Raw genomic sequence first — 22024 nt, 5'->3', positions numbered from 1 at the left:
TCTCTGCCAGCCAGGAAGGCACAGCTCAGGAACAACTGGGATGTGGCAGCCAGCCGACGTCATCCTTTTAAACCAGAAAAACAAACTGCCCGTTCAAACGGCTGATGTTGAGCCGGATATCCGGTACAGACTTGCTTTCAGAAAATAAAAATAGAGTTATTAGGATAAGAGTTTACCTGTTCAGGTGGCTTCTACATCAATATTAAACCAAATATAGAATGTGAGTTGATGACTGGGTGCAGCTTATTAAAATAAAAGGATATTTATTAAAGAATGTTATCATTGGATTCTAATAGAAATGTATTAATTCCCTGAAGCAAAATTATATATATATATATATTATATACACACACAAACACATATACATTAAACACACAAACATATATACATTAAACACACACACACACATACACGCACACTACCTTCACTTCTCTGGAAGAGGTGAAGGGAAGTTGCTTTGGGACAGCGGCTTGAAGTTTAGTAAAAGGTAGTTGCCTGCATGTATTAATGGACGTCCTGAACTTACGTGGCACCATCCTCGTTCCTCTGTTGATTAATGGTCACCGTAGCGAAGGATGTGTTTTTTTTATGCTCTATGGGGTCCCCTCCGTCTTCCTTGTTGATGATCTGTACGAAGTTCAGCCCCTTGGAGAAGAAAGGTGTAGGTTCAGTGGTTTTTTGGTATTAGGAAAGGTTTAAGGGGAATTGGTTGACTGGCGCGTACCTCAGGGAGGGATAACGCCAGATATGCTATGAATGACCAGCGATGCACAGTGTCTTCTTTAATTATAAACAGGAATAGGTGTCTGTGCCCCTTACAATAAGTGAAAATGATATATAAAATATTATATAACCTTAAATGGATACTCCAGCTGGTATTTAAATAAATCAAATAATCATGTAAAAAATAGTAAACAAATATTGTGTAGTATGTAATACAACTTAATGGTAGAGGTAAAATACTAAGGAAGCCCCTTACAATATTAACCCCTTAAGGACCGGGCTCATTTTTCGTTTTGTACCCTGTGGGACCGAGGCTGTTTTGACACTTTTGTGGTGCTTGTGTTCAGCTGTAATTTTCTCCTCACCCATTTAGTGTACCCACATAAGTTATATATTGTTTTTTTCAGGACAAGATGGGCTTTCTTCAGATACCATTATTTTGATCGTATCATCTTATTTACTATAAAAAAAATTAAAAAAACATGGTGCAAAATTGAAAAAAAAACACATTTTATGACTTTTATTTGAAAAATCTTTTACTCACCTAAAAAAGCAAGTAAAAAAACTAGCTAAATAGATTCTACTACTTGTCCTGAGTTTAGAAATACCCAATGTTTTTATGTTTTTTTGCTGTTTTTTGTAAGTTATAGGGCAATAAGTACAAGCAGCGTTTTATGATTTCCAAATCTTTTTTAACAAATCTGGTCAGTCTGCCTCCATCTCCTCTTTGGAACATCTTTGAAGCCGGTTAACTCAATTTAACCCATTCAAACCATATATTTTTGAAAACTAGACACCCCAGGGTATTCCAAATGCTGTTATTTTAACCCTTTCCATGCACCAATTATACAACTACACTTTGTCAAACTTTGTAATAGTAATTTTTTTTCTTTTTTTTTTCCACACAAATTGTACTTTAGTTATAGATATACAGTTGCTGGTATATGTCACTGTCAAACAACACCCCAATATGTGTTCAGCAACATCTCCTGAGTACAGCGATACCCCACATGCATGGGTTTGTCGGGTTGTTTCAGATTTAAAATGCCACATTTGGGAAGTGCGCTTTTTTTCCTCCATTTTGGTCAGTCTGTACCTATGCCCTATCTTTGAGCTAGGCCACTCCAATTTACCCCATCAGCCATTTTTTTTATATATTAGACACCCCTTGGGTATTTGAAGTGCTTTTATTTTAACTCTTTGTTGAGATTTTTGAGAAATTTTAGCACTTGCTCAAAATAATAAACTTTATTTTTTAATTTTATTTTATTTTTTTAATACTTTTTTTATATTTTTTTTTACACATTTTGCTGGTACTGGATGGTTCATCTAGTGACATCACTGCATAATTATTTTTAAATGTTAGCACATTTTTTTTAAATTTTTTTTTCCATTTTTTTTTTATTTTTTTTTAATATTTTACTAATCACATAGTGATTAGAAAGCTGGGCTCCATTGACTTGCATGGTTGAATGCAGTACCTGTATTCAACCAGCAAGTGGAGCCAGTTCTCTAGAGGGTCTGGAGACCCTCTAGCGAACTTTTTCGTCTTTATTGTTTTATTTCCCGGGCCGCCGCCATCTTGCTTGATGGCGAAGATCACCGGCAGCGGCGGCTGTGACCGCTCTCCGGAGCGGTCACAGCCCACCCAGAGGTAAGTGTTTGGTGTCGCTGGATGCCTCCTGATCGAGGCATTCCAGCGACACCATTTAAGTTTAGGAGGCGATCGTTGATCGCCTCCTAAACGCTTTTAAAACGGGCGTCCGCCGCCATACAATGTATGGCGGCTGTTGACGCCCCGGGGAGGGGCCAGACATGGCCCCCGATGCCGATCTCGGCCTTGCTGAATGCCTCGACATCGAGGCATTGCAGCAAGGCCGTTTAAGCGAAGAAAGTGATCCTTGATCACTTTCTAAGCTTATTTAATTTTTGGACGGTTCAGGACCGTCAAAGGTCATTTAGTGACCTTCTTGTTATGACGGTCCTGAACCGGCAAAGGTCGCGAAGGGGTTAAGGGCATCTCTCTGCATCAGTCAAGACCACCTCTAGAGCGTCCCCCACTCAGTGGCAACAAAATCGAGAATTGGGAAGAGTCTGTGTCTTTGGTCCGTAACAATTAAAGGATTGCCCTGTGGAGCTGGAGCCAGGAGGCTTCTTCCTATACCTTACTGAGAAGGTAGAGGTGGTAGATCAGTGGAATGACTTTCCAGCAAAAGTGGTAGAGGTTAAAACAGTAAGGGGATGTAAACATTGGATATGACCAGGAACTAACCAGGAAAAACAGGCAGAGCAGATAGCTGCTTATCTGCTGCCAGACGGTACATTTCCATCTCAACGGCGTGGGAACCATTGCTCCAAAATCACCTGGACCATTGCCTGTTGGTTTCTCGTGCCGTAGGTTCACCTTGTGAGCCGCTATGGATATACTGTCAGGGCATAAGATGTCCAGATTCTGAAGTCCTTCCAGACACACAAGAATTACACTAAAATGTATGGGGGACGTTTAGCCGGCTTGGTTCCAATTTACACCACATCAACTTGGAGGGCAAGTGACATACTGGACTCAAACTACTGCTCCTAACAAAAGCTACAAAATAACGCTTATAGTAACGCTTATTACGCATTATAACAATGTAACAAAAAATTACTTCTGTATACTTCTCTGAGTAAAATTCCGGTTACCGTCTCCTGCAAACTGGGAATTCCTTTTGGCCGCGCCATCTTTATGATGCCTCCTCACCCTGGAGACGGAACATGTTATGGTCTCTGAGCCGCAAGATGTTCACCAGTTTTTGAAATTCCTCCCTTAAAAGGACCAGAGAACACGTATCTGCCGTCCTCCGATTAGCCCCGGGTTTGGAGAATGCAGGGCTGATGCAGTTTATTTGACATTATGGGGCCAGTTGAGGATGGAATCATTTAGGTACTGGGGTGTCCCTTTAAGGTCTAGAAGCCCACGGAGTCTTAATCCTTGTGTTTTCTCATTTTATCTGAATTAGTAACTAAAACATAGAGATACGCACTCCATCCCTTGACTTTAATAAGAGGGTCCCTCTGTCAGCTTAGGTTTGTGGTGCCCGTGGGAGATGAATGTGAAAACGTATGGTGTTAGAGTGAGTGTGTGTTAGTATATGTGTAATAGTTATAGAGGGGGAAGTATATATATGCGCACGTTGACAGGGTGCTTCTCAAATGTGGAATTGTTGGACCCGCACTGATTCCTGCCACATTCAATAAAGAAAATAAGAGTCTTGATGTTTTTGAGACTCTCTCTCCCAATAGTTATACTCCGCTGGCTGAGAATTCTGGTTTAATAAATGTATAAAATTTGGATTTTTTATTTTTTTTTTCAGCTGTAAAAAGTGAATTTATTCCTGTTTGCCCCAATAAAAATAAGCATGGGGTAAGAAGGCATTCTCTGACCTTTTTAATTTTGCAAATGGCATTATAATTATGTTTTCATGATATAACGCCATCATAGTCAATAAGGTGGTAAAAATGGTAAATGGCGAGGTTGGCGTCCCCTCTCTGCCACAACTACACAAATCACTGCCCCACCAGCCTATTTATACAATTTATACAACCCCCCGCCAACAGCCTCTATTGCACAATAACTATATATTCATAAAAGGCAAAGTGGGCCGGTACATAATGTCTACAAATTTGTTTTGGATCTAGGAGCCCATTTTTTCCCTCCCCAATCATGTTTTTATTTTCCTATATTACCCCCTGGACTGCAGTTAAAGGATATTTGCCGGGGCAATACGATATAAAACACACCTTTCTTCAATCCTGCACCACTTTGTACAGTTTTGCAGTTAACTTCATGAAAAAAGGGTGTTTTACCCCATAAAGCATGTTTAACCAATATTCCTTTTTTTGTGTTTTAGAGTACCTGCCAAAGACTCAATTATTTTAAAATTTAATATTAAACCATGTTCATGTTATTAAATAGTATTTATTAGCACCAAAATATAAAGAGTAAAATGCGTCTCTGGACTGTCAGCCTCGGCCAGAATACGTCACGGACCGGCATATAAAGAAAACCAAAAAACAATCTTTTACTGTAATACTAGTAAAGTATTTTTCACAAAACGATGAACAGAAGATTAAAAGAAGTAAGGTCTGAAAATTGGGACTGCAAGAAAAGAGGCAAATCGGTAATCGGTTACATCCATAAAGCAGTAAAGCAGAAGCTCGGAACCCTCATTGTGCCCTCACACTGCAGGTCAGTGAATTATGACATCATACATGTTCACAATAAAGCTGTAGAGCGCTCACCTGCTTACTCAGTGTAGTTGGGCGCTCGGCACTTGTAAGCAGCTATTCATAGCAGACTTGAAGTGTTGTTACCAACGACATCAAAGATTGAGGAGATTTAAAAGGGGGACCTTTGAAAAGGAGAGCTATGGAGGACTGCTGTCTACTCCATGGACTGAGGTGGATTGGAAGGAGATGCTGCCCCAGAAAAGTGCGGAAGTTTTTCAAAAGAGTGAAAACAGCTTTCACCAACACTGCTGAAAAGACTGAGGTCCAGAACAAGGAGCACTTGACCAGTAGAGACCCTGTCCTGAAAAGAAAGAAAGAGAGTAACAGTACTGATGAAGAAAGAGGAAGAGCGAGGAAGAGGACCAAACGTACTGCTAATAAGAGGGAGGAGAGCAGTCTGTGTCTGAGGGCAAAGCAGACAACAAAACGCCCCAGAACCAGCACAGGCAGCTCCGAACGGAAAAAAAAGCGGTGTAGATCCAACGGGAAAAACATCCAGACTCTGGGGCAGCATGAGAAAGAAGGAGCGGAGGAACATCTGGAGGAGCGCAGAAGGGGAAAGGTTCCAATGAAAAGACGCAGGAGTATGGTGGAAAGTGGTGTTATTGCGAAACGCTATAGGAGCCTTCTCCCCATGTCAGTCTCTGGCTTTATCTTCCATTCAGTGCTGGGTGAAGGGGGGTTTGGAAAGGTCATGCTGGCTTCTGTACCTAGAAGAGATTCTATGGTAGCGGTCAAAATCATCCGCAAGAAAGCCATAAAGCCCCTGTACTTACTGAAAGAGAGGAGAATCCTGGAGATGGCTCGGGACAGCCCGTTCCTTTGCCATGGATATGCAGGCTTCCAAACAGAGGCCTGCGTGTTTTTCATGATGGAGTATATGGCTGGTGGGAGCCTGCAGTCATATATGAAGAGGGTGGGCCGCCTCCCTGAGACTACAGCTGCATTTTATTCGGCTGAATTAATCTGCGGCATCCAGTTCCTCCATACTCGGGGAGTTATACATCGAGACCTGAAGCCGGACAACATCTTGCTTGACGGAGAGGGCCATGCCAAGATCTGCGATTTCGGTATTGTCGCAGAAGGCATTTTTGGAGCAACAGAGACAAAAGGACACTGCGGAACATTCATGTACATGGCCCCCGAAATACATCTAAAGCAGGCATACGGTGTTGCCGTGGACTGGTGGTCCTTCGGGGTGATTCTATTCCGCATGCTTAACGGAAGGTTACCATTCTATCATGGTAACTGCAAGAAGGCAGCGTTGGGTTCCATTGTAAATGGAAGTCCTCGGTACGTCAAAGACCTCTCCGAAAACGCTGCGGACATCCTGAAGCATCTTTTGATGAAAGATCCTCAGCATCGCCTCTGGATCACGGGGTGTATTAGGCGGCATCCATTCTTTCAGGACATTAAGTGGGAGGATATAGAGAGCCACCGTTCAACTCCCCCATACCGGCCAACATCAAATCTAAGCTTGAAGACACTTGAGGAGATTCCATCAGTTTTGTTGAGCACAGAGGACACGTCCTCTTCATCTTCATCTGACTCTTCCTCGTCATCGAGCAGCCAGAGTCTTTCTGGCTTTTCCTTTGTGACTCCAGACTGGATGGCCTGAAGGATGGACTAAGCCCTGGCCAAGCATATCAACAGTGTTTCCAAATAACATCATAAAATCATAATAAATTCGAGAAACACCTACATTTTTTTGTTATTGTTTCCTTCACGTTGTATAACTACAGCTGCCATTGTCCACAGATAACTCTACATAACGATGACCTCACAAGAGAGCTTCTGCTTCTATCACATCATTAACAGATGGTATATAGTGATTTACAGAGACAGGAATGGCCCAAATAAAAGTGAATTCTAAGTAATCCACCTAATGTGGCCCCAAATCTAATTTCATTCATGTGATATCAGACCCTATAATTCTTCATTTCTAAAGGTTTTTGATTTTTCCATAATTAGCAAATTATAGATTTTGAAATGACTTCCGCTACTCAATGCTGTTCAGTCTTTGATTCCTTAGCACGTCTTTAATAACTATAATCCATCACATCCTTCCTCATCAGCATCTCCTATTCCCAGGGCTGAGCCCGGTATCGTCGGCCCTCGAGTGACGCATTTTGGGGGCCACATCTTCACAAATCCATTACAGTTCTATTACCCCGAGGGGCCTTATTACATCACAACCTCTCGCCGCTGCACATTAGACCAACAGCTTGCACTCGCCAAACAGAGTTAACAGGACTCGTCGTTAGCATTTAGCCTTAATCTCGGCGGGGGCTTCGGTGGTTTTCTTTTCGTCGTATTACTCATTAACACACACGACATATTCTCGCAGGCTCCGTTACACAGGGCCGGTGGGGCCGATCACCGCCACAGCTTCTAAAATTAGCCCTCAACCGTAAAAACTCGGGGAAGAAATAATAATCGGATGATGGGCCGCGTGGTTCTATCCATTTTGATACCTCATTGGGGCAGCAAGGAAAGCTTAGAGACCGTGAAGCCACAGATAGGATGAACACATCGTGGGTGGCAAATGAAAAGGGAGTCTGGTGCAAAGGGCTAAAGTAGAGCAATCACCATAGCAACCAAGGGAATGCTCCTGCAATGCACTCCATTTTTAGCATGATGTACACATCCACTGTTAAATCATTAGATGCTGAATAACATGGATAACCTTATGGAGTTCGGCTGCCTGAGCATAATGGGAGTTGTAGCCCCCAGGATTAGTGGTAGAAGCTTGTCATGGCCATGTGCGGGTGACACGTTGTGTTGGCTGCGGTTGGTGTCATTAGCCCGCTCCCCCGAGCACACGCCGTGACACGGTAACAAAGCACTATATCTACAAGTGCCTGCCCTCTGCGCCCCCGTCCGGAGCTCGGAGATCCACTCCCGGTTTTCCGCGCCGGGGTTTCTGCGGGCTCGGGGAGCGCTGTACAAGTAACTCCCAGCTCGTGCGGCAGGGAAGTTGCGGCGGTGGATGAGTGTGGCTCGGGAGGTGCCGAGCAGTGGGTGTGTACGCACTCGGGTGAGTGGCAGCTCCAACCTGAAGAATAGGAGGACCGAGGGCAGTCAGCGAGAGGGCCATGCATTCTCGGCGCCTCAGTAAGCGATCGGTGCTGGGTAGCGAGGTGAGCCAATGGGAGCCAGCCTCGGACCCGGGGCCAGCGCCTGTGGCGCAGACGGAGGCAGGAGAATTGGGCGCACATAAGGAACGCCAGAGACCCACCTGCCCCGGAGAGGGGCATCTGGAGTGGCACCGCAAGGTGGGTCCCTGGGGTGCAGCGTGAGTGGGGGAATGCATGCGGATGTAGCGGGACACGCCATGGGAAGCCATGTGGAAGCTCGCTAACATTGTTTTTATTACGCGGTAACAAAGGAGACAAGTTACGGTCCCGGTGCAGGGAGCTGTGACGGACACGTTGTTTCTTTTGCGATGGATAAACACGAACGCATGCGGGGGGAGGGGTGAGGAGTAGTGCCCGGTGCAGCCGTCGTTGCTCGTCATACAGTATTACTCGTTAATAAAGTTTGGAGAAGCGATGCATGTTTGTCTGTGTCACGCGAAACCGTGTTTTTACAATGTCCGTGTAACCCACGCAAGCTGCGCTCGGAGGGGGGACGAGCCGCCCCATTGTAGTGAGTGTTTGTTTTGTGGAGCTGCAGCCGAGGGGGGTGTGTCAGGCGCGCGGCAGAACCCACGTGCTGCAGCCCAGCGTGTGCCTCTCACTGACAGCGGAGTGTGGCCCGGACACAAAGGGCTAAAGGCTGCGGGGCAACGGCCGCGCCCACCACAGCCCCTCGGCCTTCCTGCACCTGGAGGTTTATTGCGAGAGAAACTGCATCATGAATGGAATGGAAGCGCGATATTAGGACCCCCCCCCATACACTTTCAGTGGCGTCTCCAGCCTTCATATTTAGGGGGGGCACATGGGGGGCCAGGAACCAAAGTATGGGGGCCAATTATAAAACGGTACATATACACTATATATATATATATATATATATACACACACACACGTTAGGCAGTTATTTCTCATTCTTTAATATTAGCCCCTGCTGATGACTATATATAGAAATATTACACCCTGCTTCTGATATATATTAATATTAACCCCTGCTGCGGATATATATTGATATTAGCCCCTGCTGCGGATATATACTTATATTATACCCTGCTGCCGATATACATAAAAATTATACCCTGCTGCCGATATATATTAATATTTGACCCTGCTACCAGTATATATTAATATTAGCCCCTACTGCCAATATATATTATTAGTCCCTGCAGCCAATATATATATAAACTTAGCCCCTGCAGCCAATATATATTAATATTAGCCCCTGCTGCCGATATATATAAATACTAGACCCTGCTGCCAATATGAATATAAATACTAGACCCTGCTGCCAATTAATATTAATATTAGCCCCTGCTGCCAATATATGTTAATATCTCCCTCTCCCTCCCAAACTATCCTAACTACCCCCTCTCCCTCCCAATCTATCCTAACTACCCCCTCTCCCTCCCAATCTATCCTAACTACCCCCTCTCCCTCCCAATCTATCCTATCTACCCCCTCTCTCCCTCCCAATGTATCCCTATCTACCTCTTCTCACTTCCTATCTACCTCTTTTCACTCTCTAACCCCCTCCTAACTTTCTACCCTCCTCCCCCCCCTTTGAAGTTCACTTACCTTGGGCTTGTAGAAGTCCAGCGGCGGGATCGCGAGGTCTCTGTCTTCCTGGTTCTGCCGCAGTGTGCGCGGCTTCATTGCTGAGCGCCGGATATGACATCATATACCGGCGCTCGGCTTGAAATGCCGGCACTGCGACCAAGGCAGAGGCCTCGCGGTCGCGGAAAAGAGTGAGAGGCGCCGAACGGTCGCTGAGAACTTATTCCTCAGCGACCGCTCGGCGCCTCTCTCTCTCTCCTCCGGATCTATTAAAAAAAAAAAAAAAACGACGGCGTTTCAATTGGGGGGGCACAGCATGATTTAGGGGGGGCCATGGCCCCCTCTGGCCCCCCCCTGCCAACGCCACTGTACACTTTCACTGCCAAAGCTTTGTGTATAAAGACACTGTGCCTGCTGTCACATAGACTGAACAATACCCCCCCCCCAACAAGGGGGGGGCAAGTAGAAAGTGATGGGCATGCTTTCGCAGTATTAAGCTGGCCTTTGGTGTATGGGCAACATAATGATCAGGGCTGCCTTTAATAATGAATAAATCCAAAATAAAGAAGCAGAGGCTCAGCACTCAAATGATAAGGTGAGTTTATTTCTTTCTCAAGACCTGTGTGTCGAAACGTTGCCTGCGTGAAATAAACTCACCTTATCATTTGAGTGCTGAGCCTCTGCTTCTTTATTTTGGATTTATATAAGGACTTGGTGGTACCCTGGTGCACCATCTCACTACGAGTGCTGCATTCCAACCTTTCTTTCTGTTTAATAATGATTAGACCCTGGGCTAGCGTTTACCTCTGAATCCATGGTAGGAGCTCCTCTTGCCCCACCTTTCAATCTGTTGACTAAGTGGTAGACTTTTTGCTGGTCCTTTAGTTGTCTCTGCTGCTGCCATCTAGGAAATGCACCCTACTTGGATGACATTCCACGTATTCTGAACTGCCTTCTTCGTCATTGTGTGTTTTCTCTTTCTTTTTTTCATGAAAAAATAATGGAACGTTAATGGATAATGGAGCACTTCCCAGCTGATTTCTGTGACTGTTTGCATCACACATAGACATTGCAACATAAATGCCGCAGCTCTTATAATGCAGCATCAGCAGGTGAAAACTCGTGGTTCCCATCTGCAGGAACGTTTTTCAACTTTTCACCCAGCTCTACTAGCAAGAGTCTAGCCCACAGAACATCTAGTTCTTTATTATTATTATTATTATTACCGTATTTGCTCGATTATAAGACGACCCCCCCAAAATCTGAATATTTAGGAAAAAAACAAAAAGCCTGAATTTAAGACTACCCTATAGGAAAACAAGTTTTACTAGTAAATATTAATTCATGTAAACAATATTTTCATATTTAATAAAAGCTATGATTCAGAAAAATATATATTTTTTTTATTTAATTTGCCAACCTTCCCCCCCAGTTATGCACATCTGCCCCCAGGGTTGCCACTCTGCCCCCAGAAATGCCTGAGTGGCATGTAGGGGGTTAAAAGGCATATCATGGGGCAGAGTGGCATATAGGGGGTTAAAATGCATTTCTGGAGGTGTGTATATATATATATATATATATATAACTGCTAACAGCAATCACACTCCTATCAAGCCAAGGCAGCCAGTACATACTGGAACCTGGGGATGATAGGAGTGTGAGTACAGCCTCCCTATGCCATGCTACCACCACCACCCCCCTTAAACATCCATACTAACACACACTCATTCACAAACATTTAAATACTTATTCATTCCATTAATCACACATACTCAAAAACCCTCCCCCACCCCCTTACCTGAACTGCAGATCTCTCACTGGAAGACTTCTGCAGGGGCCTGGCTGTGCGAGCAACTTCTCTGGCCCCGCCCCCAGAGGAAGGAGGGGGGAGGCAGAGTTATGTGACACTACTAGCTGCTCGCGACCAAAGCCCGGTAAGCAGCATGGCCCCCAGCGGACATTTTGAGGTCTGATTAGAAGACGACCTCGATTATAAAACCTCGTCTGATAATCGAGCAAATACAGTACTTTCCTTGTTGAGTGAAAGGCATGTCCGGGTCCACACAGTTTGCAGCCTTAACCATCACCTCCATCAGTTGTGCACTAACAGCAGGGAAATCACCCATCCAGAGGAGGGCTAGGCCTGGGGGGCAGGTAAAAAAAAAAAAGTGTTACCATTGGCCTCTTGGGCCCCCCCCATAACAAACATATGCACTGGTACGCATACTCTAACCTGTGTAAATACATACTCCCTTATCCAGCTACCTCCTTACCTTTTACTACAGGGGTCACAAAACATTGCCTTATTTGACCCCACCTCTTTGAGCGGACCAGCCCTGTTTGAAGAATTCTGGGCCATCTTGGCGGTCAGTTGCCCCCAGGGCCTCCACATATTACCATCTAGGGATCTCAGAAAAATATTGTGGTTTGAGTAAGGTGGGGCGACCTGACATACAGGCTTTCTTCTCTTCATGAGGAGCTACTACAGTCTGCCCTGCTCCAATTACTCATTTATCACGCCAGTGGACAGAAATAAACGTGTAACATTTGTGGAGCATTGTCTTCATGTCTGGGGATAGTGTCCACTCGTGTAATTAATTGAACAGTTAATTCTTCTCTCAAGATATCTGTATGTTATCTGTGATATTTATAACATTTCATCTTGCAGACAGAATGCTTAAGTCATGAACTCGATCCTACCGTGGAACAGAATTTTACTTCAAAGCTACATATGGCTGCTCAGGTTAAAAAGGGAAACAAAATGGACAAAAAGAGTTCTAGCAGTGGTTTCAATCAAGAACCCGAAATGAAACAAGAGCACAGAAGATCTATCTGTCTGCTAGAGGAAAAACGCAAAGTGGTTTCATCAAACATTGATGTTCCTAGAGCAAGGTAGGTAGACAACGCATGCCATTTCATACCAAACCTGAAGACCTGATTTTTGTTAATGTAGGAGACTCACGATATGGCAGCTAAGAAAATAGGAATATCTGGGTTCAAATATACAGTAAGGTAAAATATATAATGCCGTTTCAAAGTGCCTAACTGAACAGTCAATGAGATACCGGCAGACCGAAAATCCACCGACGTGGCATCACAGGTATAAAACACGCACAGTGCTTAGAACATGCACATGACCACGTGGGTGCACAGCTAAGCTGTTGCGTCTTCTGCACGGAGTGGAAATGTCAGAGAAGTTGCATCTAGGTCCTGACAGGTAAGGTTATAACACTTAGTGTCTTGAACTAGAACATCTACCTTTTTTTTTTTTTTTTTTTTTTTTTTTTTCTTCATTTTGTTCACGTAGAACATGATGTTTGTGTTTTGCATTTACTTCCTCTCAGGTCTAGTTTCATACAGACACACAACTTTAATCACGTGCTTCTAACAGGGCTCTCAGACAGCTGAGCGTTACTACCGGATGTCTTGGTGTGTATCTGACTTCTTGCACTCTAACTTCATACTGTCCACACTGCCCTCTCTCTGCCTTATCAAAGTTACTCTGGCTCATTCATTCCCGTTTACGTGTTTTTACACTCTCATTCTCATTTACTCTGTCTCTAATGCTCTTTGAATGTCTTCCTTCTCTGCCGACTGCTTCCATGTTCTTGTTCTTCTCTCCTCTTTCTTCCTCCACATCTCCGTGGACATAACCTCCCATTAACTTCTGCAAATATGGCGGAGCTTCCAGTGATATCCTCTCCCTGTTTGAAGGATGTTACTAGAAGGCTGCTGTTTTTGGGGAAGTTCACCGGGAGGTCATGTCTATGGAGACGCAGACAAAGAAAGAAAACTGAAGAGATAAGAACAAGATGATGATGATGATAGTGAAGAAGCAGAGCTGCGAGACATGGAAGCCAAAGCGGTCTGCAAGAAAGTAGGGAGACATTCAGAGAGGGTGAGAAAGTAAATGTGGGCGCCAGACAACGAATTTCATTTCAGAATTTAAAAAGCCCTCGATTTTCGTCCAGAAGGAATGGGCAGGAAACATAATTTGTGGTGCGAAAACAAAGAGCCAAAAATTAACCTGAAAATTTGTTAAAATTGGTTTTGGCCCATTTGCACAAGTCTACTTGGCGTTTATAATTATTATTATTATCATCATCCTTTAGTTATATAAACAAGTTAATGCCTAAACTATTGAAAAATCAAACTCTTACCTCTCGTTATAACCGTCATAATGTTCACTTCTTATTCATAGGAAACGCTTTTAATCTGTTCTACTCTTGACCACAGCCTTATTCTATTAATCATTTGGTTTGGTTTTGGTCTAAAGTGGGGGAAAAAAACGTTGGTATTTTTTTTTATTTTTTTTTTGTGGTCTGATTCAAATCTTTTCAAATACTTTCCGTCCTCTTCTTTATTTCCACCTCCTCTCTGTTGAGATACCATAATACTCAGCGTTAGTTACTCTCTATGTAAATGTATTCACTCCTTTGGATTTCAACAAATCTATCCCCTCCTTTATTCTCTGATCACCAAACTATTTTATTGTGGCTATCAATATGCTTCCCATACCTGCAGTAAATACATCTCTGCCACCTGCTGCTGGGTGTCAGGATTGTAGGGAGAATCAGGGAGAAAGCTTCACTTGAGTGAAAGCTGTATAACAGATGGGTAACCCCTCCGATTCTGAGAGTAAAAGTGCTCATATGGGGGGGAAAAGTCTCCCACATAATCATACCTCCAGATAGGATCCAAGAGAACACACTTTAGTGGGACTGGGCATTGTTTATAAGGCCACTTTAACAGGAGAAAGGGGGTTGACATACAACATGAAACAAGAACAGATTAACACATAGCACAATGGCAAGGGATTACACCGATGACAATGGCAGACTAATCTCACACAGACGGCAATAGAAATACACAACAGATATAACGGGATTAAAGAGACTAGATGGTGAGTTGTTATTAATACACATTCTAGTGGAAACGAGGGTAAAAACACAAAATGTTACAATTTAACCCCTAATGTAAAGTTGAAGTCCCAATAATTTTCACAAAACAACGGTCTTATCCCTGTTACGGATGGCGGACATCGTATTCCAGCGCTCTGTACCAGAAGGGTAGGTGCAGCTCAAGAAGGAGCAAGTGTTAGGGGAGAGGTCTGCGCTGCACCGCTCTCTACTCTCAGATCCCAAGGGGCAGCTGCTGAGGGCCCCTAATGGAAGCTTGGGCCCAGGCCAGCTGGCCCTTCTGCCTCATGTTAAACATGAAAACATCCCACTGTCGGGATTTTCAGAATCCATCATTTTCTCAGATATGATCAGCAGAATATTACTCCTTTTTATTATCTCATAGCAATCTCTATAACTCTTCAAAGCGACGTTCCTCTCGATCTTCTAATTTTCTGAAAAATATTGTTGCTATTTGTTAATTGCGAAATTGATGGAGCGGGGGTTGAGAGAATGTTCTGGCAGTGTAAAGATGCAGAGCTGTTCCCAAGACCTGTATGAATGCACCTGAACTCCGGATCCTCCAATAGTAAAACTCCCTGAAGTAGTGAGAAACTAAAACTTGATACTAAAATGCTGAATTTGATTCACAAATAATCTCATGATTTTTTTTGTTTTAGCAGAATGGTCAAAGCATTGTAGAAAGTCGCTAAGGACTGAAAGAGTCTAACCACGCATTTAATACCCATATACTATATAAACTGATATATTCAGCTAATATATATGTATGAGAAAGCATTATCGAACACTAGCATGTACCAGACAAGCCTTAAGACTGGTTAACAGGTTAGTATAAGCAAATCAATTTAACGATAAACATCTTTTTTTTTGGTTCTAAATCGACGGATCCTTCGTGTATCCTGTGCTAGACAGTTTTTAAACAAAGCCTGGTTTGTCCTTAATGGGACTCGTCAGCTATATTTATATTGAGTATAAAATATACACACTATATGGACAAAAGTATTAGGGCACCTGACCAATGGCATTGCATTCTAAACGTATGTACCTTCAGCATACCAAGATATTTACGACAATGTAATGCTTCCAACTTTGTGGGAACAGTTTGGGGGAGGCCTTTTTCTATTCCAGCATGACTGTACCCTGCACAAAACAAGGTCCATAAAGACATGGTTAGATGAGCTTTGTGTGGAAAATCTCGACCGGCCGCGCAAAGCCCTGACCTCAACCGCATCGAACATCTTTGGTATGAACTGGAACGGCGACTGCGATCTAGGCCTTCCCATCCAACATCAGTGCCTGACCTCACAAATACTCTACTGGATGAATGGACAGCAATTCCCACAGAAACTCTGTGGAAAGCTTTCACAGAAGAGTGGAAACTGTTATAGCTGCAAAGGGGACCAACCTCATATTAATATCTGTGTATTTAGAATGCACTTTGTCCTCATCAAAGTCCCTGTTGATGTAATGGTCAGTTGTCCCCATAGTTTTGTCCATATAGTGTATAAATAATATACTCCGATTATATTCAGGTGATGAAATCTATGCTAATTCCTTAGCCAAATACCGTATTTGCTCGATTATAAGACGACCCCCCAAAATCTAAATATTCATTTAGGAAAGAAACAAAAAGCTTCAATATAAGACTATCCTATAGGAAAAAAAGTTTTACTAGTAAATATTAATTCATGTAAACAATTTTTTCATATTTAATAAAAGCTATGATTGAGAAAAATATATTTTTTTATTTCCTTTTATTTGCCAACCTGCCCCCCCAGTTATGCACATCTGCCCCCAGGGTTGCCACTCTGCCCCCAGAAATGCCTTATACCCCCTATTTGCCACTCTGCCCCATGATGTGCCTTTTAACCCTCTATATGCCACTCTGCCTCCAGAAATGTCTTATACCCTCCTATATGCCACTTTGCGCATGATATGCCTTTTAACCCCCTATATGCCAGAGTGGCATATAGGGGTTAAAATGCATTTCTGGAGGTATAACTGCTAACAACAATCACACTCCTATCAAGCCAAGGCAGCCAGTACATGCTGGAACCTGGGGATGATAGGAGTGTGAGTACAGCCTCCCTATGCCATGCTACCACCACCACCCCCTTACACATCCATGCTATCACACACACACTCATTCACAAACATTTAAATACTTATTCATTCCATTAATCACACATACGTCTCACATTAATCACAAAAACCCTCCCCCAACCCCTTACCTGAACTGCAGATCTCTCACTCGTGCGAGCAACTTCTCTGGCCCCGCCCCCAGAGGAAGGAGGGGGAGGCAGAATTATGTGACACTCTTCTAGCTTCCTTTTCTGCTGCTGCTAGAAGAAACGCTGCTCGCGACAAAAGCACCGGTAAGCAGCCTGGCCCCAGCGGACATTTTTTGAGATCTGATTAGAAGATGACCTCGATTATAAGAGAGGGGTATTTTTCAGAGCATTTGCTCTGAAAAAAACCTCGTCTTATATTCGAGCAAATACGGTAATACATGGAGATTTTTTTTTTTCTCCATAAGGCTAATTTAAATGCTAATTTACCATTATTATATGCATTCTACACTGGTATTACATTCTTCTGTTCCTGGATGAGCGCATCTTTTTTCACAGTCCAGTCTGTATGAATTGCAACCAAGAAAGAATAAGAGATATAACCTAAAATAATTTTCTCTCAAAACACTTGCTGAATTCATGATTACAAATTAATTTTTAAAAAAGTAATCAATTTGTAACCAAGGTACTACTTATTTACAAATTTGGTATTGGCATATAAGAATGTTAAAAAGAATGTGTATAAATCATGCACGAAAAATTTGTGTTCGAGTCTTTATTTCTAATTTGGGTAAGAACTAAAATGGATAAGAAAAAGTGACCTTCATAAAATAATACCCAAATTATGATTTTGAAAATAAAATATTTAAAGAATATATTTTTAAAGAACAAAATTGCATTGACCATGATGTTGAAGCAAGAAAAAGCCTCGAAGTTGGGTTTGTTAATGGGATAAAATATATAATGATGTTGCGCTACCTAAATAGGTCCTGTTAATTTGTACTTGTAATGGAGATGCCATTGCTGTAATTCTAAAATATTGGTAGATGACATCTCAAAACTCTATCCTTTTCAAAGGCAGTTTTCAAATTTTGCTTTTTTTTGTCTTTATATAGGTTCACGTTCATTCACATTTTACATGGTTTGCACAGAAACTGGATTTGCTACATCTGACCGTTTCAAACTAATTTTGGTATCCTCATGCCCAGGGCTAAAGGGTCGGACGATTTATATGGCTAGTTCCTGGTAGACCCTGCTTATCCAGGGGTGTGCTAAGGAGGGTGCATCAGGTGAAGGGTTCCCAGGTGCCCAGTTGGGTCATATAGATGCCCCCATGGTAGTAGAGCGGTAGCTCGCATGGATACAAGCTACGAAAACAGGGCACCATGCAAACTGAGGGAAGGGGAGGTAGAGATGTGTTAGCGTGTGTGTGTGCATGTTAGTGTATGGTGCATGAGTCAGTTGTGTTAGGGGGCCTAGGGAAAGAAGGGATATAGTATATGTGTAAATTTGTGTTTGTGTTTTAGTATGTGCGTGGCTTTTAATTAGAGGGTGTGTCACCAAAGAAGTAATGCACCCAAGCATCAATAACCCTAGGCTCAGCCGTGTTAACAAATTTAAAGTCCCTCCTCCCTCTGATGATATACATTGTGCTAGATATAGTGTGTTGTAAACTATTACCAAAACGCATTTAAACATAAGCTAAAACAAAATGCTCTTAAATGCCACTGCCGTCGTTGACTATGACTAACACATTAGCCTTTAGCTGAAAATGTTACTCTGCCTCGGATATAAGCTCTCACATGAAATTATCATAATACGCTGATGCATTACAGAATGCATAGGCCGCAGTTACACTGCCACTTCCCAGTGCTGGGTTTGTCTAGAAGGAGAAAAAAAGTTGTTAGTAACACTGTGATAAGTAAGTTTTGCACCATAAGCATGTTTTGTGGCTAGCCCCATGTAACCTTCAGTGTTACAGCGTTAATATGTTGGTAGAACCAGCTTCTATCTGCCAGTTGAAAATATTATCATGCTATTGCCACATACAGGGGATAGCGGACCTCATTATTACGCAAGTGCTTTGAAAAAGCATTCGCCCTCTTCCCAGATTCTTGTATTTTTGCTTATTTGTCAATGTAAATGTCACCCAATTTATTTTAATAAGACAAACACAACACAGCTTTTAATCATTTAAATTATTGAAGTTAAAGAATGTATCAAAACCTACCTGTGTGAAAAAGTAAGTGCCCCACTAAACCTAAAAACTGGTTGTGTCACCCTTGGTGTGGAACAAACTGCAGCCAAATGTTTGCGATATCTGGCAATGAGTCTCTTACAACACTGTGGAGCGATTTTAGCCCACACGTCTTGATTTAATTCAGCCACATTGAAGGGTTTTTGAGCATGAACTGTCTTTGTTAGGTCGTGCACACCATCCCAATCAGATTAAAGTTGACTAGGTCCCCCAAAACCTTTATTTTTTATCTTTTGAGCCATTTAGAGGTGGACATCCTTCTGTGCTCCAATTCATTGTCCTGCTGCTTAACCCAACTGCACTTCAGCTTTAAGTAAAGAAGGATGGCCGGACAAATGCTGTGTTGGCTTTACGCCAGATGTAACATGACCCCTGTTTTCCAAAAACTTCATTTCTCATCAGTACACAGAATATTACCCCAAGAGTCTTTGGGGTCATCAAGTTTTTTTTGGCAAATGTGAGACTAGCCTTTATGTTGTTTTGGTTCGCCTTTTTTGCACAGTTTCCTATTACAGAGGCAAGTGAGGTCTGCATTTGTGTTAGTCTGGTTTGTGACCTCCTGGATGAATTTTTTACATGCTTTTGGAAGAACTTTGGTAGGCCGTCCACATCTGGGAAGGTTCACCACTGTTCGTTTTCTCCATTTGAAGATAATGGATCTCCCCTATGTTCACTGAAGTTACAGAGCCTTAGAAGTGGCCTTTGTAACATTCCAGACTGATGGATGTTAATGACTTTGTGATGCTTTTTGAGACCTTTTAGCCTACATCAATTTGCAGGAGAGGTTCTATTTAATTGATGTTTAGATTCAACAGGACTGTTAATGTATCTAGTGAAATTGAGGCCAATTATCAATTACATTTGGTTAATTGGTTGATTTCAGTTACTAAGCTGGCAATTACTTTTTTCAAATATATTCATTCTATACATGAAACCATTAAATAAAAACTGCACTTTGTGTTAACTCGGTTTATCTTTGTCTACTGTTATTTATAATACTACTTTAAAAATCAGTTTTGTGATCTGGAACAATTACATGTGACAAATAAGCAAAATCAGAAGAAATCAGGAAGGGGCAAATACTTTTTTTTTTACAGCACTGTAAATCTCATTAATGAGTTCATTCCTTTCAAAACACATCCCTTTGATATAAGATACTGGTGGTAGAGAATGTGAGATCATGCATAAGGATTACTGTGCTGAACACTCTAACCATGGTCTAGTTTCAGAAGGGTCATTGATTGCATGAAAAGTTGTCTGCTTCCTCTGACTCAATGATGAAGCAGTAACACACTTCTAAAGGTGTTGTGAACTAGAACCTGGATAGAAATGCAGGTTTCAGTAACATAGTTTGCAGGTCAACCTCAGAAGTAACTGAGGGCTGATTGCTGTCTTCCAATGTGCCGGCTTTGGGTTTCCTGCTAGAAGAAGCTTTGAGAGTAGATCTCAGTTAAAACTTGATGTCAGCTCATGGCAGGGGCATAACTAAAAACCATAGGACCCATGTCCAAAAATGGCTCCCCCAACTTCAGCAAGCAACATGTCAGTGCCAGCTTTGAATATGATGTCACTTCTTGCATGCTGGATCAGTCAGATACAGCATGCAGGCAGAGTTTGAGAGATCATCAGACTGGATGATCTCTACACTGTATGTGCCTCTAGCTGCGTATATTACTGGGCACTCAGCTGCTTTAAAGGGGCAGTCAAATGGTTGCATGCTTCACCCAGGCCCCCTAGAGTGGTGGGCCAGGTCACAGTTGCGACCATAATTGTTAAGCCCCTGGCTCATGGTAGCCCACACAGACCTTATTTCTTCTGCTCTGTTGGTGACTGCATTGTTTGCTATCCTCCGGAGAGCTGAACAATTAACAGACACTGCCTGGCTGCACTACAGCTGCAATATCATGGGATTCCAGTTTATTAGAGAATTGGTGTATGGAACCAGTGATTCATATTTTGCATTTGTAAGATTATACCCCATTGTTCGATCGTAAACCTGTTAAGTTAAGTGATGCACTACTAGTTATATCCTAATTACCGAGCGCTGTGGAATATGATTGTGCTATATAAATCAATAAATTAATAATCAAATTTTGTTCTGAGAGTGGGTACATATTCATGTGCTCCTAAGGTATTCAATATTCCTCTGCTGAAGGTGGCTGGTTATAGGATGAAATACAGCAATACTACCTGTGAAGAACCCTGTCTGATCTTCACTGTTATTATTATTATATTTATGTGTACCCTGTTTGAATGTGGCTGCAGCTCCAGCCTTCAAAGAGACGATCCTATAATCTGGTTGGGGCTCTTAATCAGCCAGCACAGCCCTGTCTGCCCAGACGGCACCCGCACTACAGGGGGGATAACACAGGTGGGGGAAACCCATTGTATCCCTTAATCCCCTCACCTGATACATCCCCTGTATACCGATGGGATTTGTGAGGGGATGTGGCTGATGGGATTTGTGAGGGGATGTGGCTGATCGGATTGGGGGTTGGGTTCGGTCCACAGTGAATGGAGATTGTATATAAGTTCTGTGTGTTTGTAATAAAGAGAGTTCTGTTTTAACCTCAAAGCATGAAGTCCTGTCTCATGATTGAGGGAAGTGCTGGTCTGTGACTGCTTTCTTCGGACAGCCGCAGCGCGTCTGCTTACTGGGAGAGGGAAGGAGCTGACGGGCGGATGTGTCCAGTCTGGGGCACTGGACGATCCGTCACACTACCCATCAAGGGACAGATAAATAAGTAGTTAGGGAAAACGTATTGTGAAGTGGCACTTCTGTTCCTGTAAATGTTCTTCCAGAATCAAGTGATTGCCCTCAACCACATATATACTCATACGTTTATGAAGATGCTTTTGTATTGAAAATGAAATGTATTGCTCTCCTTATTGTGTTGCCTCTTGTCAGGTAAGCTTGAATTACTTTTAAATATACTGGTAAATACCGCGATATCTATTCTACGCTGTCTTTTATACGGTGTAAGCAGAGTTTACACACATGTATCTTAGGTATTGTCGTGCATCATTTCTATGAAACAGGCACACACACCATGTCACAGGAAACACGGGATACTGTAGACAGGAAGTGCCGGTGAACAA

General features: G+C 42.7%; 1 protein-coding gene across 1 annotated transcript in view; it reads left to right on the top strand.

Annotated features, from left to right (window-relative positions):
- Positions 1-8087: 8087 nt before the first annotated feature.
- Positions 8088-22024, top strand: part of LOC149305500 (zinc finger protein 704-like) — a 35421-nt gene continuing 21484 nt past the window's right edge. Inside the window, exons 1-2 of the mRNA XM_089477539.1 lie at positions 8088-8267; positions 12349-12572. Coding sequence (XP_089333665.1) covers positions 8088-8267; positions 12349-12572 — 404 coding nt within the window. The remainder of the gene's footprint in view (positions 8268-12348; positions 12573-22024) is intronic.

This window comes from Sceloporus occidentalis, unplaced genomic scaffold (genome assembly GCF_023333645.1).
Source record: "Sceloporus occidentalis isolate IW3139 unplaced genomic scaffold, rSceOcc1.0.p SCAF_11, whole genome shotgun sequence".
NCBI classification, from domain to species: domain Eukaryota; kingdom Metazoa; phylum Chordata; class Lepidosauria; order Squamata; family Phrynosomatidae; genus Sceloporus; species Sceloporus occidentalis.
Note: the sequence above shows the minus strand (reverse complement) of the source record. Positions and strands in the feature narration are given on the sequence as shown.